Consider the following 25,194-nt stretch of genomic DNA (forward strand, 5'->3'; position numbering starts at 1 on the left):
CATTTTTGCGAAATGTTTCCATATAAAAACGTCTGAAAAACCACCTCAAAAGAGCGTAAAAATATATGATATTGAAATATGATATGGTATATATGATAATATTTGAACCTATTTTTAAATGTCGGTGTTTCCATTAGTGGTTTTTATTGCGATATCTAGTTTTTGCGCAATTCTAGGTGTAATGGAAATCCACCTACTGAAAATTACCTTAAATGGATGCACTTTGGAGACTGTAAAAACACCCTTTGTCTATATGATAAAGAGTAATAGCCTCTCCTTAGTCACAGCATGTTTGATTCTATATTTAAGTAAAGTAGGGTGCATAAAGCCTGGATAGATTTTGACACTTAAGTTTGGCTCTAAAGCATACTTAACAATCTTAAGGTAAAGAGGCTGAAAGTCTACATCTAGATAAAGAAGTCAATGACTTCCCTTGCTCTGATATCAAATAAATCTTTCTCAGCCTCAGAGTAAGTTTTAATACCTGGTGACTGGCTTTAATATCAGCCAGAGTTTCTTTAAAGATGAAGAGGTTTCCAGACAGTAGCTTAGAAGCTGACTTTGCAGATTGCTGTAGCTGTATGGCAACCACACGCCAAAGCTTGAAGAGAATATGCTTAGCTGTAATATGTGGTTAAAGAGTTTAAAAACAGAAACCCATCTGTCTAACCTTGTTTGACATTAAATATGGATGTTAGTCGCTTCTCTTGCCAGTGGCTATGTTAGCATGTACATGTCATTTGACCCGAATAAATAATAACTGAACAAAACACTACAGCACCAGCAGTACTTTATAATACTCCTAGCCTCACTAAAGGTGTTATATGTATGGAAAATAGTTCAATAAAACTAAGATGATTTTTGTACCATGGAGACATGTTTGTCATCACAAAAGAAAAAAATATGCCCAGCTAAGTTGTGTGTTGCCTGTTTTGTAGAAGATTCAATACACATTACATAATGTTGTAAATCTCATCTGGGATGTGAGTTTAATCTTTTTCATTTTCTGTTTAAAGCCACTAATGCCTGGTTAGATGTTGTATTATTTGTCTGAAAACTGTAAACCCTGTGAAGCAGGGGAGAAGTAGAAAAAGAAACCAGGGCATACAGTGCCTTTTACTAGTGACCTGTTAACATATCCTGCATTTCTTTGGAGGTCTTTAATTAAAGATGTGTTGTTGAATTACCTGCTGAACAAATGTTCTATGTTTGATTGTGAGGAATATAAATGAACTAAGATGTTATTTTAGGTGCTGATTTTACAGGTTTAGCAAAAAGAAAAGACTGTCCTGAAGTGTTTCTCTTTCTCTGTTGTTATTGGCTGTGTTTTAAAGAAAAGAAAAACAGTAGGGGTGGCAGGGATTTTTTTTTTTTTGGCCTTGCCAAGGGGGAGGGGGCCTTGCCAGAAAAAGTTTGGAAACTAGTGGTCTATAATAAGATTTGGTCTCTGAGAGCAGCAGCTGGCTGGCGGGCAGACTCTGGCTCAACAGCCCGGCCTGATTTATAGACATTTTGCAGGTGACGTGAGGTCAACTGAGAGTTTTATGTAGAAAACTAAGTCTATATTTTGAATTTGCTGAAATTTGTAGTGGAGAATAAGCAGCTTAATTGACAATGAACTAATCATTTGTTTTTATAAATATTTTACTTTCATCTCTTAAATTATGAATGTTCTGGTTTTTTTTGTATTTAGATATTGTAAGATTTGGCTTGGTTTGGTCTCCATGTGTTGTGGGAATCGTTGAGCTTTTTATGTAAGAGAGCAGTCAAATTAGAAAAAACGTTTTTACACATACATTTTTTCACATGTACATTTTCAGACATGTTTCATAGTCAAAACAGTGTGTGAAATAGCAACACTTCCTTCTGAGGTCTTCGCTCCAGGTGTGTGAGCTACAGCTTTAAAATAAAAAAAAGTCTGGACCAGATTTTCTGCACAGGAGAATCCGGGATCTAGATCTAGATTAATATAAAAAGCTGACTGTTCCTAAGGTTGGCCACACTCCACCTCTAACTACGGTATTTATGCAAAACTGGCCATTAAGTATTAAGTGATCCTGCTAACAGACAAATACCCAGTCCTGACTACAAATGACACAACTCTCAGTTTAACCTATGACAGACATGCTCATAACTTTCATGATGGAAGATTTCTTATGAGTGTTTAATCAGACTGTATTCACTTCATTAGATGGGGGCGGTACTTTACAGAATGATGTAATGATCTGAAATCCAGCTTTGACTCTTAGATCTCATGCGGTGTCGTCAAATGAGACATGAAACTGCGACTTCACCTCTGCATTAAGAGTCCAAAATTGTGAAAGAATAGACTCCAGTCAGTCATCTTGACATTTTGTCCTGCTGTTTTGTTTGCGATATTACTAATATATTAAACAAATAATCAGAATGATCACGAGAAAGGATTAACAGATATCAGTGGAGTAATAGGGAAAAGAAGCTGTGATAATTAGGTCATCATTTCTGTAAATTGCTTTGTGCTGTGTCTCCAGGCTATCCTCCTCTCCCGAGCAGCCTGTACTCCAGCCCCTACCTGTCGCTGGGCCACCTGGATCCTCCTTCGCTCTCCCAGCACTCTCTCTATGACTCCCATAAAGGTCAGTCGCTGTCACTAACAACAATCATGGAGACAAATTGTAGAAGTTGGCACATAAATCTTTAGCTATCATCTCCCAGATCAGTGGAGGTAAACGTGTTTTTTGTTGAGCGTAGTCATTGTGAAACTATATTAGGTTGGTTGTGAATGTGCAGCCTGACTTATGCTCCGGGTAAAGCCGTGCGACGGCGTAGATGTGGGTCAATGTAATATTTTCTTTGCAGGCTGATTCATAAATATTTATTTTCACCCCGGCCTCTGTCTGCAGTGAGCTGCTATTTTCTCAATCTGGTGTTTCAGCAGTTTGTAAACGGCTTGTTTGCATTTGTTTCAGAGGGATACTTCCTGTCATCTTCTTTGAATCGGTCACCTCTACACCCCCCATCTGCTTCGTCGACCAGCTCCACACCCCCTCAGAGGATGGCACGGGATGGGGGTAGGGACAGGACGCATCGGGGAGAGCGGGAAAGGGAGAGGGATCGGTCACGAGAGGAGGCGCGCCCGCACAGTGTGGTGGACCTGACACAGGATGGGAGGAGCGAGGAGGAGCGCCGGGCGGGTAGAGAACGGGAACGTGAGAAAGACAAGGACCGGGACGCAGACAGAGAAAGGGACGGTTGGTCTTTCCATCTTCACCAGCAGAAGTCACACTCTCATTCTTCCACAGTGGAGTCCAGATCCAGACTGTCACCTCCACAGGCTTCTTATCTGCCTGCTGGAGGAGGAGGAGGAGGAGGCGGGGAAAGGTTTCATGGCCCAGAAACGGACAGAGGGGGTCGGGACGAGGGGGGCAGCAGCTCCCGACCCCAGCACAGTCATAACTCTAATGCAAATTCAAATAACTCCAGCTCGGACAGACAGAGGAGAAACGAGTCTGTGGCCACATCAGCTGGGAGCCTTCACGTCTCCTATGTCCTTCCTCCCGCTCTGCAGCCGTCCACCGCTGGTCTCCCCCACATCTCCACTCCCAGAGAGCCTATCAGAGAGCAGCGAGTCAGCGCACCTACATATGTGCCTTCTGTTGAGGTTTACGACGAGCGGGCTGGGCCCATCCAGATCGCCTCACAGGCCCGAGACAACAAACACTCAGACAAACACAGAGACAGAGAGCGGGAAAGGGACGGAGAAAGAGAGAGAGAGCTCGACAAAGACAGAGAGAGAGAGAGCTACAGGTTTCATGAGAAAACCCTCAGGGAGCATCCGCGGCTCTCGCAGTCTGGCGATTTAAGCAATCAAAGAGAGGAAGGTTCTGTCATCTGCTCCAATGGTTCGTATGGTAAAAGAGGTCAGGACGCTTCTTTCTCTTCAAACCAATCACAGTTCAGCCCAGAAACCAGGGACATCTCCAAACATCTCAGAATGGGCTTGGAGCGGGCGGGGGCGGAGCCTAAGTGGAACGCCATCAGCCCGCTGGCCAACTACGCCACAAATCACATGGCGGCTCTTGCGGCCCAACACGGACACACACTCTCCTCCCCCCACAGTCAGTCAGCACACACACAAAAGTCCAGTTCTCCTCACACATCGCATCGACCCAGCAGCTCACAATCCTCCCACAGTCATTCCCCTCAAACGCAACACGGACAAGGGCGCACGGACGAGGAGGGGAGTCAGAGACGCTACCTGACCCCATCGGGGCTGTACAGACCCGGAGGCTCGCTGGTGGGAGTGTCCGCTGACAGAGAACGAGGCGGAGGGGCCGGTATGGACTCCTCTGAGGTTTCAGCCATGCAGAGTCTGATTAAATACAGCGGAAACTTTGCAGCTGAAGGCCCCGCTTCGTCCAGGCACATGGTCGATGGCCGTGGAGATTTCGGGGGTCTGGCTAGCATTGGGATGGACGCTGAGAGGGAAAAAGAGCGGGAACGGGAAAGGGAGCGGGATAAAGACAGGGAAAGGGTTGCAGTTGGATCAGGCTGTTCGGGAGCAATGAGGGTCCCGCCTCAACTGAAGAGGGAACAGGAGCGGCCGGACAGCGCCCGCTCATTCGGCAGGGAGGCGGAGGGTGAGGTGCGCCACCCTCCAGTTGGAATCGCTGTAGCTGTGGCCCGACAACGAGACAACGGGAATACCAGCAAACAAACCAGCGGAACCTCAGACCCGCAGAGACCCCTGCTGCAAACCGCTATTAAAGGTAACAATGTTTTTATGAAGCTACACAAATAAATTCGCACTCATTTAAGATCTGTGGCATCTTTTTTACATTGCTGACAAGTATTTTATACTTTTTTTTACCAAGTAAAAATAAGTATATTAAACATTTCTTAAAGCATTCGCTTGTGTTTTCTCCAGCTTCTGCTTTCAGCTATCTGATATTTCTCAGAATTATTGTACTGGTAGAGATCCTCTTAGCAAAATTAACCAATTCCTTGTTTTGGTTTCTGTGAGCCATCAAAATCCTATTTCCTCTGCCCCTGTTTTGACTGTAAGGTACTGAGCCATGAAGCTCGACCTTAATATGGATGAAATAACAAGTAATTTGTGGTTAAAAAAGTAATGTCACTGGTTTTATTTTGATGAAAGGCTCCTTTTGCTGATTTTTACTGGCAGTACAGCCATCCCTGCAATAGTGCACTCCATTCTTGGACGTCAAGGTCACTCGGCTGTAATGCTCCTACTCAATCTCCCTGCCTTTTACTTGCGTCTGTGTCAGCTCCATGTATCATTGAGCTCTTTCTGTCCACCCACAACTCAGCCTACCTTGCTGTCTTTTTGCTCTTTTCATTTAGTTCAATGTATCTCTGCTTTCCCTCCCTTTCTGTTCTTTTTTTGGTGGAGGTACTCACTCCTTGTCCCACCTCAGGCCTTCCCTCCTCTTGCTCTTTCTTCACCCTTTTCTTCAGCTCCAACCCTCCATGCATTAAACATGTCATTACGGAGTGCCACTAAAGGCTACAAACAAGCTTTGAATTACAGTAAGACCATGGGTGTGTTGCTAAGCAATGGATCAATCTTGAAAGTAACTATGTATGTAAATGAGTGATTGTCTATAGATGTTTGCATCACCGTTCAGGGATATTTATTCATTTCCTTGCTCGAGCAGAGCGCGTGGTCTTATAGCTTCAACACTTCACATTAAGAAGAGAATTAAATTAAGAAAAGCATTGCTATAGAAACAGAAATGGATGGGTGAATGAAGGGAAGGTAGATGGACGGAAGTGAGGAAAAGAAGGATAGTGCAACAAGAAGGGAAAAGGATAGATCAATAGGTTGATAGATGGGATGAGAGAGGTTTGTCGAGAAGTAAAGGAGTGAGAAAAGGGAGTGATGGAAGGAGGAGCGGTGGTGAGGAATAAGGGGTGTGCAGGGCTAATCGCTGGGTCTGATGCTGAGGAGAGCATGTGGGATGGACTCTCTGTAACCTTGGAAACAGAAACCTTTGCTACAGAGAATATCAGGGCTTGTTAAAGTATCCTGTCGCTTTTCTGGGCTTCACACACGCATGCACACACACACGCACACACAGGAGACCTGAAGGGTTTGACACACGTGTATTAAAACCCTTCTGCTGCTCAGGGACCTTCAGTCTGCACTGAAGAGATGGAGGAGAAAGAGAAAGTAGAAGGTGGAGAGCCTCATGTTTATTCTGGATGGCCCGGTGGAGCGCTGCTGTCGTTTTATTTATTTTCCCTCTTGCTTTCTATCGCTGTCTTCAGCCGTAGGCCCCCCCATAATGAGCCGATGGGTTTAAAGCTTTGAGTGTGTGAGTACAGTAGTGACTTTAGATTAATTGACAGGAGGAGCTGGGACTGTCACTCCATTTCTGTGTGTGTTTGTACAATATGCACACAAATACAATGTTGGGTTTCAGCCTCAGTGTGATATTTACAACTCTCCTCTTGCTTTGACAGGCTGTGTCATGTCACCATTATATAGCTACTGTTACCTTGCTTGTCCACATCTCCCTTCTCCTGTTTTCTTTCTGTTCTCACCACATGCCCTCCAACGTTGGCCCTTCAGTATAACAGTTGTTCTGTCGTGGTATTCTCTGAAATGTACGTTGCATTTGGGGAATAGATTTAAAGTCTTGTGACTTTGGTGATGCAGCCACTAAACATCCATATCTAATGTCATTTTTTTCTGCCCCTTTGCCCTGAATTCATCGTAGATGAGGAGCGAGGGGAGGACCGCGCTCGCCACCATGACGACAGACTTCTGGTTGGTCGGCTCGATCGTGAGCAAGAGAAAGCAATCAGGTGAGAGAATGAGGCTGCATGAAGTTCTCCTTATAAAGTGTTCAGATCAGGCAAAAACAATGACGAGTAAAAGCCCATTTAAGCTCGACACAGAAGGTGCAAATGTGGGCAGATGAACAGTTTCTTCCATCTCCTGCATCACTTACACACGTAATTTCGTCTGTTTCAAGGGGCTTAGCTATCTGCCGCTTGATGCGGAAAACAGCAATACCGCCAGAAATCACAGGGGGCAGTGTTGAGTTGTATATGGCACAGAGCCAGCAAACAAACCACAGAAGAAGAGGAACAGGCGGTGGAAAAAGATGACACAGAAACCGCCCAATAAAAGCACCCACTAGTGGGCTAACTGACTTAATGACTATGGGGACATAAAGATGCATGGAATTATGAGGGCAGAGATATGTGACCATGTTTGAAACAGACATACCCATTCCTGTACATATGGGAGAATAAATGAGCCTTAAGGGTGTTTTTCTTCCAAATATGTGCTTCTTAAACGTCTTATCTCTTTCCAGAGAGTCCAAGAATCTCTCTGAGTTCACTCAGATGCATCCGGCTCCTCTGTCAAGTGGATTGACACCCAGTATGATGACGCCAAGCCTCATGACCCCAAACCTTATGGTCACAGGAGGAGCGGCTCTAGCAGGGGCAGGGAGGTGGCCTCCCGACCCCTCAACTCTGACCTCTCACTCATGGATGCCCCGGCCTGGAGCTCCTCCAGTCTGGCTCTCCAGCTCGCCATACGGTACGCAGACCTACATGTGACTGAAGTCATTTTGCAAGCTGCTGCAAGAACACATTTAGATGTTTCCAAAAGTGGAATTCACATTCTTTGTGGGAGCTTAGCATGATGTCAGAATGAGGCATGTGTTTAGGAATTTCAAGGATTTTAGGCCCAATGTTGGAAGAGAAGAAAAAGAGCTGAAATGAAGAAGAATCCATTATGAGTTGGATGGACCACAGAGGCTGAAAGAAGCTTGCAAGATTCTGCTAGTACACGCACTGTGGTTTCTGATCTAAAAGAAAAGGGAGGGGCTGTCTGTCCAGCAGCAGGCTCCAGGGGTCGAGTGCCACAGACATTCCTGATCTTTGCAGGACATTCCAGACCTGCTTCTCCCATGCCCTCTGTCCAGAAATAACAGTGTCAAGACACATATAATCATATACTTATGTAAACTTACGTGTAACAAGACAGATGCTCCTACAGAGCTCCAGAAAAGGAACCGGTGTCTAGACAATGAGGGCAAGAAATAATAATAGAAAAAAAATCTCTCAAAAAGCATAAAAATTTAGCGTTTGTTCCCATATGTGGCTCAGAAACGATGTCAGTTTAGCTGTGAAATATAGATGAAGAATAAACACCTTGGAAATTTAGATTTAGTTTAGCTTAGTGAAATACAATCCCTCTGGTGGTACTCTTGTTTTCATCAAGCATTTTTTCACACTTCTGCGTGTGTTCTCACGCTTTCTTTCATTGTCTCCTCTTCCATTCAGGCCTGGGTCCCTCGTCACTCCACCAGTCCCTCCCCCCAGGCTACCCACCCTCTCTGCCAGGCTCCATGCCCCCTCCTTACCAGTTTGCCAGGGACCCACAGTCTGGACAGCTGATCGTCATCCCTGCTGAACACCTGCCACATTATGGTACGAAAGCTGTTCACTCTCTCAGTATACATATGTGTGTGTGTGTGTGTGTGTGTGTGTGTGTGTGTGTGTGTGTGTGTGTACGAGTGGCAATTAAAGTATGAAATGAAGCATCTTCAATGTAGAATTTATATGATTTTCATCTTGAGGCAGATGTTAGAAGACGTATTTACTGAAAACAAACAAAACTGCTAGATCAAATTGACAAGAACATATTTCATTGAAAATAAAATGTTCTGAAGCAACACCACACTGCACACCAGTTCCCATCTGGGAAGAAGGGTCTGCTTTAAATGGATTTCTAAGTTTCCCCTCTTTCTTGTGCTGCAGGAGGGGATCTGCTAGAGCGTGGAGCCCCAGTGTGGTCGGGTGTGTATGGTACAGGGAGCTCCCTACAGCACGCCGCCCAGCTGCAGCTCCTCTCTCAGCAGCAGATGCTCCGGCAGCAGGAGCTACTTATGATCCAGCAGCACACGGTGCAGGTCCTGGAGCTTCAGAGGAATGCACAGCTAGTTGTAAGTGGACTTGGCATTCTGCAGCTCATACAAAAAACACTCAGTGTTCAACATTTGCAGGCATGAGTTTTGCATGGCCACATCAGTTTGACTCCTTAGTAATGATACAACATGAGTATTTGATGTTTATTTAGCTCAGAAGTGGTTGTACATGAGGAGAAAAACAGTTTCCATTAAGCTACAGCAGGCAATTACAAATAAACATTTGACTTCTCTGTTTTCTTTCTGTTTCTACAAAATAAGTTGTGCAACATAATTAATAAACACTCGCATTATGTGTCTTTAGAAGAAAGCAGTTAGGAAAGTCTTAAAAAAACAAAAAAAAAAGTACACATGATGGTAATATTTCGACAGTGTCACATCAGATGTACACAGTGAGTCCATCTGTCAGAAACATCTCCTCTGCTGTGTCCCAGGAGCGGCTAAAAGCCAGCGAGCACCGGCCAGTGTTGGAAGAAAAGGCTGACAAGCGGAACGCCGATCCAAAAACCCGACCTTCCTCAATATCCTCCCCGCTACCCTCACCCATTCTCCATCCCCGCAAACCTCCGCTTCCCTCTCGGTCCCCAACCCCATCCACGTCTTCCCTCACCCCTCTGCCTCCTGTCTCCTCCCCTGTGACCACCCTCAAGTCAGAGGAGGGAGGGCAGAGAGTCCCATCGCATGTACCAAAGCCCCTTCCTCACCCGGCTTCTCCCCGCTCAGCGTCTCCACCCCCATCCTCACCACGGCGACCGAAACAGGAGGTGGTGGAGGAGAGGGAGGTGGGACGGAGGGAGCAGAGAGGGGGGCAGAAGTCTGCTTCTGCAGCTTTTCAAGGGATCTACTCTGGTGAGTCTAAACGAGCCGAGGGATTTAAAATCTGGTTGTCATCACCTCTGGGAGATTTTTTTTTCTTGTACTAATCCGGTGACTTCTATATTTTTGCATTTCTTGTACAACAGATCTCCCTCCAGGTTACCCTTACCAATCCATCACCGCACCATACGGCACGCCCTTCCCACCCTATCACCTCTCAGCACCCACAGCAGAAAACCCGGAAGCACATCACCCCTGTTCCCCTGCCTCAGCAGCCTCTTTGCCCTCAGCCCACTGCCATTCAAGGCTTCTGGACGCCAACATGAAACCTCAGAAACTAGAACCAACAAAGACTGGGTCTTTCCTCAAACAGGAACCCGACGAGGAGCAGCCTCAACTTGATGCCACACCCGCCTCGCTCGGTCCTCGGAGCTGCAGTCCTGTCCGTGGAAGCAGCGCTGTAGAGATAGACAGGCAAGCCCCGAAGCCCAAGCCTCAACCACTACCTCTGCATCCCCCCAGTCCTCCAATGCAAAAACTGGAAGCCTTGAGAGACCTCAGCAAAGAGGAGAAAGAGGGGCATCCCATTAAAATGGCGGTGTCATCTTATTCTTGTCGGACGTCGTATGCACCACCTCCATCACGTGCTGAAGCGGAGCCTAAACCAGAGGTTGCCAAGGAACCAGACCAAACGCAATATCCATCGGTCATCGTCGCAGACTCAAACAGCCAGGAAGAGTCCCAGATGTGTGTGCCATTGGAGCAAACCAACATCAATGTGTGCGAACAAGAACAGCCTGACGCTCCAGTTGACTCTCCTGGTCAGAAAGAAATCTGCCAACCTGTGTGTCCTTCCCTCTCTCCCCACTCTCCGTTCCCGCTTGTCATCAGTTCAGAAGATCCCATGGGGGGCATGCTCGCCCTGCTAACGGCCAGTGAGATGGCCCAGGCCAGGCCCAGATCCCCACCCGTCCTGACGCTCATATCGCAGGTAGAAAATCTTCCTGTGGTGTCCGACTGCAGCAGCGCTGGACCCCTGGAGATGGTGGCATTAGAGGGGATGGCCCTGCTCAGCCAAATGGCCCAACAAGAGATTGATCACATGAGCCTCGAGCAAGGCAAGCTTCTTCTTTTCTTTTTTCTTTTTTTTTTTTTATAACCCTCTATTCTGCTGTGTTGCTTGTGATATCCTTCTAATCATCAAATATTTTAATAATCGTCCAACCCATTCAGATCTGACATTAGAGGGTCTAGACTGCCTTCTTGAAGCCAGCAGACAAATCCTGTTAGAGGCCATCGAGACGCAGTCCCACATCGATCTACCAAGAACGCTGGATCCAAACAAGAAGTACAGCTGGAGGCAGAGGAAGGAGGAGCCAGTAAGATGAAGACAAACTTTCACCGCCGATGGGAATGTGGCAACTAAATTCTGACTCCTTTGCCTCATGCTTGTGTCTTTGAGCAGCTGTACAGTAAAATGTCTGTGGACATGCTGGACGCGGTGGAAGTTGAATACCGTGTTCGTCTGGCAGAGCTTCAGAAAACGTATAAGGAGAAGCAGAGAGAGCTGAGCAAGCTGCAGAGGCGCAGCGACAAGCGGTAAGTAATGGGGAACACAGCTCACTAGGGCTGGGACGATATGCTTTTGTCCCGATTCGATTCCGATTTTTTTGGGTGCCGATTCGATTTAAATTGCAATTCTCACAATTCTTTGATAATGCTGATTTTTGTAGATTAAAAACAAAATAAATGTATAAAACCTTTTTTTTTTTCCCCACGTCATTTTCCTTGATTTCAATCAGGAAAAAACAACCTAGTAGCCAGACCATCATTCTGCTGCTATAATATCCAAGAAGAAAAGTAAAAAGATCAATGAAAACAATAAAAATGACAAAATTATTTATAATGGATTATTTTTATTGATTTGAAAAAAAATATAAATTTAACAAAAAAACACCCCCGATTTTCAGTTTTTTGATTCGATTTCCCCACCCCTGCAGCTCACCCAGGAAATGAATTAATTCTGCTCCTGCTATGATACATCCTCCAAAAAAAGCTCATTTTTCCCCCTCAGTCTAAAAAAAACCTTTAACTGTTGCACACTTTGTGTCAGTGAGCGGCAGCAGGAGGACGAGAGGAGGAGCCTAACTAGACGGGGCAGAGGAAGACCAAGGAAGAGGAAACACTTGGCCACGCCTCTGAAACTGGACAGCAGGCCTGGAAAGTAAGTGTCTTCTCCAGCCTTTTTGATATTTTTGTTTATTTTGTTCCTCTCTGCTCATTGAGCAAGTATAAATATTTCCATCTCTTAGGGTGGTTAAGACAGTGCAATACTCCGAGGACTCAGAAGCTGGGGAAGGACAGAAGAAGAGGTTCCGCGTTTCCAGAGATGAAGAGGAGGCGGAGACGGGAAGTGGAGGCCTGAAGATGAAAAAGAAGAAAAAGAAAAAGAAGAGCTGGAATGACCAGGAGCCATCCACCAGTCACTCTCTGGAGGTAGGCCACTGGGTCGTGAATCAAAGTGCAAGTGTTACACATTCATTCTTATTAATTAATAGTGGGGTTTTTTTGTGGTTTTTACAGGCACTCAAGACAAAACGTGGACACATGTGCGAGCAAGAGCAGCTGGCTTCGGACCTGGACAGAGCTCTGTCGCTGTCGCTTGGCTCTCTGGGCGCGCCCCGCAAACTGACCTCTGGTGCAAAGTTAGATAAGTCGAAAGGCAAGTCTGCGGAAAGCGGACTGAAGGAGCGAGGCATCCGCTCCTCACTTAAAGGAGGGAAAGTCAAGATGGCCGCCAAGGCTTCTGCCTCAGAGATTGTCCGGAAAGTGAAAGGTCAGAAGAAGACTGCGATGTTCTCTCCCATGAGATCAGAGCTCAGCAGCTGTTCCAACAGTGAGTATCTGAAGAGAAAAATGTAGCTTAGATCTGATGTGCCCGAGGTGTTCGCGCACAGAAATCCACATGTAAGCAAAAGCAAGTTTCTTCTTTGTGTTCAGTTCAGCTGAATACTTGGATTTTGTGTTTTGTGTTTCCATCGTTTTAATGACGATCTTGTGCATTAAGCCACTGATATGCAAGGCCGGATTATCCAATGGGCATTATGGGCTGGGGCCCCCGCCCACTTGGGGCCCATTTAGAGACTAGTGGAGCCCACATAGGCCAAACACCAGCAGTTTGGACTTGAAACAAAATGTACATAGAAGCCAGATAGTTACACCACAGTGTCTAGTGTATTGTTGGTGGTACCACTGGCTGAGAGATGTTAGAAATGTTGTTTCACGGTGTATCGTTCACAATTTTCACAATGTTGCGCTGGGGAAGGGGGGCCCGTGGGACACTGGGCCCAGGGCCCTGTAAACTTTTAAACCGGCCCTGCTGATATGTGATCTCATCTGTTTGTATATTTTTGAGCTGATCAAACTAGCAGAGATGAACACATAAGTACATATAGATGTGTTTTTACTTCAGGAAATAGTTTATATTGATTTTGCTGCATATTTGCTGGTTGAACTTAAGTAGAATCCCTCTTTTAGCCTGACCCTTTGTCTTCATCCTCCCGACTTCATGAATCATTAACCGCACTTTCTCCACACCAGACTCTGATTCAGAGGAGCACAGTTCTGCTCGAGGGGGCTGGCCTCCTCTCTCTGGGACGCGCTCCCACAGCAACCTGAGCAGGAAGAGGCGGTCCGCGTCGTCACCGACATCCCTGCTGACCAGTCAGAAGTCTCAGAAGAAGAAACACAAGCACTTATCCCTGCTGCTGGAAGAGGCGGGCCTCAGCTCCTCTGACGACTCCTTTGACCAAGGTTACTGATCAAATCTTACCGCTCCAAGCCTTTTTAAGATTGAGTCAGACAAAACTGTGTCTCTGAGCCTCCTCGCAGCTTGAGCCTGTTGAATGCTTCTTGCTAAAGTAGCCGTTTTCAGACTGTGCTTTACCTTGACCAACCCTACCTCTCTTACTGCTGGCTTGGTTTGCAACGTAGCAGTGTTTTATTTGTTTTGTTTTGTTTTGTTTTCTCAAAGAGTTTACCAATTTCTATGGACTTTTTATTGCCTGGATTGCAGAACTGTTTTTGTAGCATTTTGTACAAAGTATGTGAAATTGTGAGATTCTTTTTTTTCCATAAAGTTGTACTGCAGTTTGGTGCCTATAAGCTTTATTAAAGGTGTTGATTTGATTGGTACAGTTTGCAAAGTGCTGTGGTCTTTGTGTCTGCTTCATCTGTTTGTCTGTTTCTGTCAGTCTGTCCAGCTGCCACTGCACCTCACACATCCTTTAGCATGCTCTGTTCATCAAATATCCCTTCTGGTTCTGGTCGAAAGGTTGGAAAGACGTTTGGAAAGCTAGCAGAGGATTAGCTCAGAGCACACGGCTGGAATCTGATAGGACAGATTGGTTGTTGATTAGTTTAAATACGGTTCAAATAAGCAGATATATCATGTTAGTGTGTTTTTTTCTTTTTTCTTTTTTTTTTAGTTAAATATTTTATTATGAGACCAAATGTTTTTTTTATTGACTATGTGGCTTGGTGTTTGTTGTGGGTGGTCTGCATAAAAGGTGATTAAATTTGGGGATATTTGTACAATAGAGCTCCTCCTGTGTGTACTAAACCTTCAAATAACCCTTTTCCCTGCTCTCTCAAGACACCTTGCTCTGTCCTCTCACCTCCATCCCAACCCCTGACCCCCTTCCTTTCCTACCCATGATGCTTTGAGTGTCTCTCAGCCTGTTCCATGTGCTTGTGCTGCTGCTACTGCGACATTACAGAAGCTTGGCGAGGACAAGCGCAGCCTTGAGCCCACTCTACCTCGCCACAGCGATCCCTCCCCTCCCCCTCCCTCACACACACACAGCTGTGGCTAAAGCCTTTGCTCTAGCCGGGCTATGCTAAGGCTAGGCTGCGCTCTCGCCGCTGCGCTGCCCCGCCCCGCCCCGCCCTGCCTGAGGCCACACCCCTGTCACCTGCTCTGTAAGTAGGAAGTGCCCCTCCCTCTATTCTTTATTGAACACTAACATGGACGATGCAGCAAATTAAATCACAAACACAAAACATTAACTTTTTTTTTTTAATATAGTTTGTTTATTTTTTTCATTACAAATTGAAGTTTTCTAGTGGTAGCCATGGTTACGCCCACTTACCCGGCTTCACGCCTCCTGATGGCTTGTAAGAAGTTTGAAGGAAGGATGTTTGCTTGTTGGGAATAGAGGATGTAACCATAGTTACTCGAACCTCAGGCTAGCATCATGCCTCGGGGGCCTCACAGGGCTGTCTTCTCAGTGCCTGCTTGTTGTAACGTCTGTCTGCTACTGTTAACACACAGTGGATTCACAGTACAAAGTAAAAGCACAATTTAAATCAATGTAAGAAGTAAAAAAAGATTTAAGTGCTGCAGTGATTTCTCGCTTTACTTTAACACAGCATCGCTGCTGGCTCTGGTCAGACCTGAAACCAGCTTGTTTTAATTAAAAGATCTCATTTCAAGTCCAGATCTGCTGCAGGTAGAGACAATGTACTGTGTATCCACCTCCACTGTTAACACTAACCCCTGAGGAGACTCTCCTCCTGTTCACCTCTTGCCATGCAGCTAACTGCACCAGCAGCACACAGCTAACCAGCAGTATGCCGATGTGTTTGTGCGTCTGTTCCTTTTTTTTGTCTGTTCTGCTGGCTTGTTGGAGGAAGAGGAGATGTTTTTTTTTTTATTTTAAGATCAATTTTTTGGTAATTTTCGTATTATGAACTATGTTTAAGCCAAACTTTAGCTCATAGGTGTGCGTGTTGGTGTGTTGTGCAATGTTAATGATAAATTCCCAGTTTACTTGCTCCGTACTGCAAGGCAGGCTGCCGTGGTTTCAACACTGTTCCTCGCCTGCCTATACATTCAGAAGTGTGTGAATGTGTGTGAGACTGAATAAGAAGATTGTTACCATAAGATCCCACTTGATGTAATTGTTGTATTATTTTTACTTTGCTTTCCATGGTGCAATAGGAAGTGATTTTTTGACCTCTGTCCCAGACGCACACCACAGCCTTGTTGTCTCTGAGCTGATTGTCTTCTCTCTGACGCAGAAACTTCGGAGGATGAGGACGAATCCAACTCAGATGACGACGGCGACTGCGAGGAGAGCGGGCTGGGTCTGCTGGCAAAGTTTGCGGCGAGCGCGCTCCCTGTCAGCTCAGCCCCGCTGAGCCTTCTCCATGATGGCAAACACGGCAACAGGCAAAGCACTCTGGGTAAAACAAAAAAAAAAAAAACAACACAATGAACACAAATGAGCTGCCAACTGGTGTTTCTGTAAAAGAATTGAAACAGATCAGACATGGATCAGCTTTTTGTTTTAAGAAAAAAGCAGCATTTCAGGCTGTAATTTGGGTTTTTCTGGTTCAACAGGTTCTAATTGGAGCATGAAATGATTCAGTCTTCAATCATGTATTGGCTACAAACTGATCAATAGTTTTAACACACAAGCATATTGATTTCATAGAACCTAACACTATTATTTTATTCATGTTTAGTAGATAGTAGATGTGTGTGTGTGTGTGTGTGTGTGTGTGTGTGTAAGAGGAGAAGGGCATTTCCATCACTTTAACATCTTTCCTCTGACAGGTTCATCTGAGTGTGAATGGTCAGACTCCGGCTCAGATTTGAGGCTTAGGAAGTTCCCTTCCCTGCTGCATGGGAAGCGATCCGCCCCAGAGCTTCCCCTCCTGCCTCCGGCGACACGCCGCGTCGACCAGACCAGCCCCACCAAGCGAGACGAAGCGCTGCCCGTCAAGCGGAAACCTCTGGCGAAGCCGCGCCCCAAATCCCGCTCACAGCGGAGATTTAGCTTCGACCTCAGCGAGGACGAGGGCTGGAACCGGCGACGCAGCGAAAGGATTTTCCTCCACGACGCCACCGCGTCAGCCAGTCAGATGTCCGTGTCGGCGTCTTCCTCAGCCAGCCAGAGCTCCTCATCCAGTTCGGCCCCGGCTCTGACCCCAAAGCCCACGTCCAGACCCAAATCCACTCCGCCCACTCGAGAGGGAAAAGATGTGGTGAAAGTACGTCAACAACTGTCTTTTTCCTCCTGTGTCCTAATCTTCCCAATTTCATTCGTCCCGTCTTCCATCAAACTCTGAATCTCTTTATCTCGACATATTTGCGAGTGTGTGTCTAAGTGTGTGTGTGTGTGTGTCTGAGCACCAGCAGGGCTTCTCAGTACTTCAGTCACTGCAGCAGTCCCCTGCTGTCTGTGTCGTGTTGTTGACAAGAAAGGACAACTGCAGGCAGCCTGGCAGCATTGCACCTTGTGTGTGTGTGTGTGTGTGTGTGTGTGTGTGTGTGTGTGTGTGTGTGTGAGTGTGTGTGTGTGTGTCACAGATTTACAGCCTTTTTTATTCATCTGCCTGCTTTTATTCGATCAGAAAAAGAAGCCGAAGGACTCTCCTCTGCCTACGAGCCCGTCCGCTCTGTGCAGTCCAGTCAGCGAGGGCCCTGCACCTCCGAGCCTGAGCCCGACACACAAGAGCCAACCTAAAGCCAAGAGCAAAACCAGGGAGGTCAGTGGGATGATGGATTTCTGCAACGTTTTTAAAGATCTGACACTTAATTAATCCAACAAGGTCAAAACCAGAGAGTTATAGTCAGTGGAAACTCCTATTTTTTTTATGGTTCTTGCAGCCTTCCAGAGGTGCTGTGAGCCGGCTGATGGAGAGCATGGCGGCAGACGAAGACTTTGAACCAAACCAAGACAGCAGCTTCAGTGAAGACGAACTCCTCCCACCACGAAGCAACAGTGTGACCGAGAGCTCCTCCACACCTGGTCGGTAGCCACACATTACAGCACATCGCACGTACTGTCACACATCATTACTGACAACTTGGCCGTGCTGGCGCTTTCAGCTCCCGTGCAGTGTGTGTTGGACAAGGACTCTCTAGTGGACGGACTCAGAGTTTTGATCCCAATGGACGACCAGCTCCTCTACGCAGGACACGTAAACACCGTGCACTCCCCTGACATGTGAGTACACATGAGCGAGTCTGTGAAAAAGTCTGTCCTGCCATCATTTCTTTACATTTTGCTTAAAGCAGCCAGATCTTCTTTTCACATTTTAAAGTGATCTTGCATAAAAGTCCTCCAGACTTTCTGACACTTTATTAAAGTTTTTCCTTAATAAATGGCTTTTATACTCATTTTCAGTCCAGTCCTTGTAGTTCTTTTTTTTTTTAGCTTTTGTTTAAGCCGCATAACACTGAGCTGTGAGTCATTCACGCACCACAAAGGTGTGCAAACTCAAGGCCTTGATTGGTGTTGTATCGGATTCCCAAAGTGCCGTTTTGTGTTGTTTCTTAAAAGATTTTGAAGATTTTGGACAAGTGGAGGATAAAAGAGAAATTGTGAAGCCTAAAAAACAACAATCTACAGCAGATTAATGATATCTGGAAGTGATAGGAACTAACCTGGTAAAGACCTGATCCAGGCCCTGAGAGATGAGTCTGGACCTTCATTTGATCTGCTGTTCTCTGAAGCCTCATCAGAAATGGTCTCCATGGAAAGGCAGCTGTCAAGAAGTCTTTTTTAGGGAAAGGAAATTAGGGGTAAAGGCCGACATGCCAAATGGTGCAAGAATTGGACTGAAATGAAGTTAAAACAGGCTCTATTGAGTGATGAACCTCTCCACGTTTCAATGAATCACTGCATCTGTTTCTAGTGTTCCCTGAAACATATCAAATATACGTTTTGGAGAAATAAACGTATTCATTTTTCTGTCAAATTAGAAGATTGAGACCAAATAAGCAAAAGCAGAAAAAGCCAGCAGCTTAGCTCAGCGTAACAGATGCAGCTTCGCTTCTAATGAGCGTCCATGGCTGAAAGATTTGAAAGTGCAACTCGGCATATTTACCAAAACTTTATTTAAACATGGGGAGAGTCTTCTGTTCATTCATAATGAAGATTAAAAGCAATAAATTTCGATATAACTTGGCTGATTTTGAAAGCCAGAAGGTTTAAATGAAAAGAAAACAAACAATTTGGAGCCTGGCCTTGTGGCTTTTAGCTCCACATCAGATGTCTTCAGCCGGAGTCAAAACGCCGCCATGGTGGTTCATAAAAAGGCCACGCATTCCTCCGCCTGTTACACATCAAAGCAGGCAGAATCCAGATAAGAACTCTGCTCTGTCTCTGCCAAACACACAATCTACTCTGGAAACTGTCCTGCGGTGTGATTAAAAGCCGCAGGCCTTTACACAGTGACCCCCCCCCCAAACTTTTGACCCCGCCTCTATTCTCCCACATTTCCTCTCTGCAGATACAGCGTGGTGGTAGAGGGCGAGAGGGGGAACCGGCCGCACATCTACTGCTTGGAGCAGCTGCTCCAGGAGGCGGTGAGTGCACGGCAAACGGATCAGCTCCAAGCTGCTCTGCAGCTCCATGTTCTGTTGCTTTATATGAGCTTTTGTTTGTGTATTTACAGATCATCGATGTGAAGCCTCCAACTGTGCGTTATCTCCCAGAAGGCACTCGCATCGCTGCCTATTGGAGCCAGCAGTACCGCTGCCTGTACCCTGGAACTGTCGTCAACGGTGCGGCGATCGCTCCATCAGCCATTTGAACATGAGAAATCTGTCACAATCAGCTGTTTTTCTCCTCACACGTGATTGGTCCAATTTCTCCCAAACAGGAAGTTCAGATATTGATGAGAATGATGATCTTATCACCGTGGAGTTTGACGATGGTGACACGGGCCGCATCCCGCTCTCCCACATCCGACTTCTGCCACCAGACTACAAGATCCACTGTGAGAAAACACACACACACACACATGCACACACACACACAGTTTGTAGATGATTCAGTTGCAGAGTTATTTTGAAAGTGAAAAGGGAGCACACACATCAACCACACACACAGAAAAAGACTTTCTCTCATTTCACTTTCACACCCAGCCATCGATTCGAATTTCATTTCCTGGTAGAGTGCTACTAAAATACACCTATTCAGCTGTGTCCGTGTGTGTGTGTGTTCCAGTCAAATACAGTGAGGAAAATAAGGAATCTGAATGGAGAAATTTCACAAAACTCTTTATTACATCTGCAGATTTTTTCTGCCTGTCGCCCAAAGCCAGCTGGGATAGGCTCCAGCTTCCCCATGACCCTGAATTGGATTAAGCGGTTCAGAAAATGAATGAATGATTTTTTTCTCGTCTATTTCTGCACAAACAGTCTGAATGTTTTACTTTGCACAAACAAGCTGCTTCCAACGTCCTGAATAGCACAACTTTATTGCTGCAGGGTTGCTTTGGGAGCAGCAGATGTCTTTTGCTCATGATTATAGTGTGAGAAGGATGTAGTTTTAATCCCTGGAGTTACAAAGAAATCGTCTGTCCAGGCGCTGAGCCGTCCCCGGCGCTGCTTGTGGCCAGCTGCTCAAGGAGGAGGGTCCGCAAATGCAGCAAAGAGGGCAAAGAGGCAGGGACGAAGCCAGAGGAGACCACGCCCAGGATCAAAGGAAAACCGGGTCGCAAACCCAAACCCAAACCAGGTGAGGGATTGTCCTGTTTGTTCATCGTCATCACTGTCAATGCTCACCGTTCCAGCTGCTGCAGCTTGAGCCATATATGGCTAAATAAAATGCAAATAAAAGGACATACATGGGAATCAGATGTTTATTTACATGAATAATGGGTAGGGCTGTGAAGATATGCTTGTGTCCCGATTCGATTCGATTTATATTGCGATTCTCACAATTAGTTTGATTTTGCTCATTTTTGTAGATTAAAAACAAAATAAATGTATACAACATTTTTTTTTTTTTTGTGCGTCATTTTTCTTGCTTTCAATGAGGAAAAAACAACACAGTATCCAGACCATCATTCTGCTGCTGTAACGCACAAGAAGACGAGAAAAAAGATCAATAAAAACAATAAAAATGACAAAAATTTTAGAAAGGATTATTTTTATTCCTTTGAAAAAAAAAAAAAGAAAGATTTTTTTCACAATAAATCGATTTTAAAATTGAGAAGCAAAAAAAAAATCCAGATTTTCGATTTTTCGATTCGGTTTTCCCACCCCTAGTAACGGGTGTCATTCAGTTTGTTGCGTTTTAAGATCACACTCGTCTTTAGATCGGTCATCTTTTCCCGCCAGCTTTAAAAGTTTTAAAATCGACTTTCTACAGCCAATCTCATTTTCCACATCTGTGCTATCAGGCTGATTAACTTACAGCCGCTCTGTTGCTCCGCGTGACTCAGAGTCTAAAACACGAGCTGTGATGTGCAGCATGTCGCACGTCTGATTCGCTGACGCTGGCTCCTTTTTCGACTGGCTAAGCACTTCTCCAATGAAACTTTTTTCTTTCCAGGAATGTTTTCTTGCTGATTTGTCTTCCCTGCCCGGCATGCGAGGCTGCAGACCACAGAAATCATGAAGCCACACATTTAACATGTCAGCACTTTGAGCTGCGCTGCGCTTGAGGCAAAGATTCCAGTCATTGAAAGACCTTTGTTTTGTTTTTGCCCCTGTTTCTTCTACAGAGACCTCCCTGAATCCGGATGGTTGTGAGAAAGCTGATCCACCGCCTTGCTCCAGCCAACCTGCAGAGAGACCAGCAGCTCCAGCGAAGCCCGCCCAGGACCGGAGCTCCTCTGTGCAGAAAACAGCTCAGGAGAAGCACCGTCCTGCTTCCCGGCCTATAGTGGGAACCTCGGTTAAACCGGGCCGCAAAAGCTCCACAACGTCCCCCACAAGAAGCCCTACGCTTCCCAACCCAGCGGCAAGGAAGAGCATCCCGACACAGCCTCCCGTTTCTAAATCCGCCCGGACTCTCCCCCCTTCGCTGTATCCGTCCACCTATGGGAAAGTGTTGACTGTGGATCTGTACAGCGAGCCCAACCTCGGCTCGTACAGCAGCCAGCTCAGAGAGCGAGAAAGCAACAGCTCTGCCAGTCCCGCCACTAACAGGCCTGTTTCTAGACCCAACATGATGTCCTCCGCTACAGCCAAGCCCAGTGCTACGTCCACGCCCAGAGCCTCTTCTGCTCCGTCCTCTAAAATCAAACCGTCCTCAGAGCACCACAGTGGGTCCAGACCCAGCCATGGCTCGGGACTCCTGCCCAGCCCCATCTCCAGGCTCCCAACAAGCAAACCCAGCTCTTCTATGACGTCCAGACCATCGTCTTCACTGTCGCCAACTTCTTCCTCTAAACCCAAACTGAAAATGCCATCAGAGCAGCTGTCCTCCAGGATCCCCTCCAGACCCAAACCCAGTCCTGCTCCGGGCGACGTGAGGCGGAAGTCTCTGTCTGGGGAGCCCCTTGTGAAGCTCGACCATGAGGGCGTCACCTCCCCAAAGACCAAAAAGACCAAGGCTCTGATGCTGCTGGAGAGTTGTGGTGTCAGGCGAGACCACACCTCCATCGCCACGCCGACAGCCAATCAGAAGGTGATGAAGGCTAAACCGAGAGCTCCAGAAAGGGAGGTGGGCCTGCCAGAGAAGGATTCCTCCTACCAAGCACCGCTGCTGGCTAAAGACAAGGCGGACGGTAGCGGGAATGTCAGAGGGCAGGAGAAGGACGCCAGGGAAGAGAAGGCTAAAAAGGAGGAGAGAAAGGAGATGGAGCGGCGAGAGGAGAGGAAGATGAAGGAAGAGTCTCAGAGCAGCAGCAGCTCCGATTCAGAGGAAGAAGGAGAGAAAGGGAAGGTGAAGAAGAAGAAGAAATGCACCTCTAGCTGCTCTTCCTCCTCCTCGTCCTGCTCCGGCTCCTCCTCATCTTCTTCTTCATCATCATCTTCATCGTCCTCTTCTTCTACTGATGACTCTTCCTGCAGTTCAGATGAGGAGAGGACCCCGATGCCTCCCCCAGGACCCGTTCAAAAACCTCCAGCACAGGACAAAGCTAAGGATGAAGCAAAAGAAGCAGAAGAAGAGGAGGAGGTGCAGAAGGAGGTTGAAATAAAAGTTGAAGAGGAAGAACTGTCTCCTTGCTCAGAGTCTCTCTCCCCCTCAGCCTCTCCAGCTCGTGCCGCTCCTGCTCCCACCAAACCTGCCAAGCCAGCCAGCGGGAAGGGCTCCGGACAAAGGGGCCGCCCACCAAAAGCCAAGCCTGTTGGAGGAGAGGGGAAAGCGGGGAGACCGAAGCGGAGAGAGGGGGTGCACCTCCCCACGACTAAGGAGCTTGCAAAACGTCAGCGGCTCCCCAGCGTGGAGAACCGGCCCAAAATCTCTGCTTTCCTTCCAGCCAGACAGCTCTGGAAGTGGTTTGGGAAACCCACCCAGGTGAGAGGAAAAAGTCCCTAACGGCATGAAAACCCGGAAATACAACTGCTGCCGCGCTCGTCCAGTTTTCACCACTTTTCTGCCATTTTTCCAGCGACGCGGTATGAAGGGGAAAGCTAAGAAGCTCTTCTACAAGGCCATCGTACGCGGACGAGAGATGATCCGCATCGGGGACTGCGCCGTCTTCCTGTCTGCCGGCCGGCCCAACTTGCCGTTCATCGGCCGCATCCAGAGCATGTGGGAGTCCTGGGGCAGCAACATGGTGGTCAGGGTCAACTGGTTCTATCACCCAGAAGAGACAAACCCTGGGAAGAAACTCGCTGACAAAAAGGTTAGCGTGACCTTTATTATTATTACTATTAATTATTCTGACAAATATGTGGTTGAAATCAGCTGATGGGAGGTTCCAGCTGACATCTTCACTTTGAAGTTGGATGAAATGATCCCATCGGTTGGATGTTTACATCAGTTGGGTCATCAAGGCCGCCATCCTGCAGGTTTTCCATGTATCCCTGTTCCAACACATCTGGCTTCCATTAAATGGATCCAACAGCCTATGAAGTTCTGCACATGACTCATTGAGTCAATTGTGTTGGAGCAGGAATACATGGAAAACCTGCAGGATTGCAGGGACCCCTAGCTTACATGAACAGATTTTATACGACTGTAATGCTTGTAATACACGTATGGACAAAGAAGATGAAAACAAATATCCACGTAAACAAGTCATTGTTTTAAATCTTCCAGCATCCAGATGCTCTTTAATCCTTTCAGATTTTCCCCCAAAAAATGTTTTATCCACCACAAAGCAGTTCTGTTTAGCCTTTTTTTTTTTTTGTTCAAGCATAGATAACACAGCTTGGGAGTAGTACAACATCTCTAAGCAGCAAAAGCATCTGCACATAGATATTCCTAAAATGCTTGGTTACATCACCAGTCATTATTTGTATTTAAGTTTCTCTCAGTTCTGTCTGCTTCCCCTTTCTCTTCTGTTCAGCCGTTCTTAAGCTTTTTCTGAAGAACGTGCACCACAGAACCCATCAGAATGAGCGTAGACGTGCTCGTTGTTGTTTTCCTGCTCGTCAGATCGTGTCGGGTTAAACGACGCATCGATTCGATAAGCCGAGGTGTTTACATCATTCTGATTGGATGTTCAGTCAGATCCAGAGTTTGTCCTGCAAACGGAGCCGAGCTGGTGATGATAGGAGGGGAATTTCTCAGATTTCGGGAGAAATGAGGATTTTAATGCGCGTCTTGTTTTGTCCACAGAACTGGGATCAGATGTGTGGCCAGTCTCTCCCAGCAGCTCTGCACTCGTCCATCCACAGGAAAGACTTCATGGAGGTGAGATCGAGTAAAACAAATAATTAAAAGCTAATAATGTCGTAGTAGTACAGCTGAATGCCTCGGATTAATGGCGTTGCGTTAAAAAGTCTCTCTCTGCCACAGCGTGCCCTGTACCAGTCCTCCCACAGCGACGAGAACGACGTGCAGACCATCAGCCACAAGTGCCTGGTGGTCGGCGTGGAGGAGTATGAGCAGATGACGCACACCCGTCGCTATGCCGACAGTGAAGACCTCTACTACCTGGCTGGCACGTACGAGCCAACAACCGGGATGATCTTCAACACGGACGGCGTTCCGGTTATCTGCTGAAACAACAGCAACACGTGCAGGACCTCCCCCAAGCTGCTGAAACCATGACAACCCAAGCTGCGGTCTAATCACTGTCACGTCGGATCCTCTCTGGACAAACCAAACTGCTCCTGACGACGCGACACACTCCAGAGGACTGTCGCGAAGAGACAGGAGGCACTACGGACAGTATTAAAAGGAATTAGTCTCCTTAAGCGTTTGCACACACACACATGCGGACTCGTCAACACGTTCTGTTTTACTTCACGTGTTCATGGGAAACTTTCAGAACACGCACGAGCTCTTCAGTTCCCTCTTACATGTAAATATACCACGAACTCACACTCACAGTATATATGCTCATACATGCAAAAACACAGTGTAAATACTCACCCATTGCACGCGCCCACACACACACACACACACACACACCGGTATCTAGAGGAAAATGTGAGTGTTTTATTTCCATGTTATAGTTTTATGTCAGAGTAATTTTTCTGGAGGTGAACAGTCAAGAAGCTTTAATG

At 46.5% G+C, this 25,194-nt stretch overlaps 1 protein-coding gene across 1 annotated transcript in view; it reads left to right on the forward strand.

Annotated features, from left to right (window-relative positions):
• tnrc18 (trinucleotide repeat containing 18) overlaps positions 1 to 24,868 on the forward strand; it is a 36,481-nt gene extending 11,613 nt beyond the window's left edge. The window contains exons 3-29 of the mRNA XM_079252698.1: positions 2,511 to 2,615; positions 2,949 to 4,748; positions 6,723 to 6,810; positions 7,326 to 7,555; positions 8,305 to 8,451; positions 8,782 to 8,966; positions 9,383 to 9,797; positions 9,911 to 10,882; positions 10,998 to 11,143; positions 11,230 to 11,363; positions 11,878 to 11,988; positions 12,077 to 12,260; positions 12,348 to 12,660; positions 13,365 to 13,577; positions 15,846 to 16,010; positions 16,384 to 16,820; positions 17,184 to 17,318; positions 17,440 to 17,581; positions 17,662 to 17,779; positions 19,068 to 19,143; positions 19,233 to 19,341; positions 19,440 to 19,556; positions 20,147 to 20,299; positions 21,291 to 23,032; positions 23,127 to 23,363; positions 24,302 to 24,376; positions 24,482 to 24,868. Coding sequence (XP_079108824.1) covers positions 2,511 to 2,615; positions 2,949 to 4,748; positions 6,723 to 6,810; positions 7,326 to 7,555; positions 8,305 to 8,451; positions 8,782 to 8,966; positions 9,383 to 9,797; positions 9,911 to 10,882; positions 10,998 to 11,143; positions 11,230 to 11,363; positions 11,878 to 11,988; positions 12,077 to 12,260; positions 12,348 to 12,660; positions 13,365 to 13,577; positions 15,846 to 16,010; positions 16,384 to 16,820; positions 17,184 to 17,318; positions 17,440 to 17,581; positions 17,662 to 17,779; positions 19,068 to 19,143; positions 19,233 to 19,341; positions 19,440 to 19,556; positions 20,147 to 20,299; positions 21,291 to 23,032; positions 23,127 to 23,363; positions 24,302 to 24,376; positions 24,482 to 24,688 — 8,756 coding nt within the window. The 3' untranslated portion in view covers positions 24,689 to 24,868. The remainder of the gene's footprint in view (positions 1 to 2,510; positions 2,616 to 2,948; positions 4,749 to 6,722; positions 6,811 to 7,325; positions 7,556 to 8,304; positions 8,452 to 8,781; positions 8,967 to 9,382; positions 9,798 to 9,910; positions 10,883 to 10,997; positions 11,144 to 11,229; positions 11,364 to 11,877; positions 11,989 to 12,076; positions 12,261 to 12,347; positions 12,661 to 13,364; positions 13,578 to 15,845; positions 16,011 to 16,383; positions 16,821 to 17,183; positions 17,319 to 17,439; positions 17,582 to 17,661; positions 17,780 to 19,067; positions 19,144 to 19,232; positions 19,342 to 19,439; positions 19,557 to 20,146; positions 20,300 to 21,290; positions 23,033 to 23,126; positions 23,364 to 24,301; positions 24,377 to 24,481) is intronic.
• Positions 24,869 to 25,194: the final 326 nt, after the last annotated feature.

Source organism: Telmatherina bonti (genome assembly GCF_933228915.1).
Source record: "Telmatherina bonti genome assembly, chromosome: 14".
Lineage (NCBI taxonomy): Eukaryota > Metazoa > Chordata > Actinopteri > Atheriniformes > Telmatherinidae > Telmatherina > Telmatherina bonti.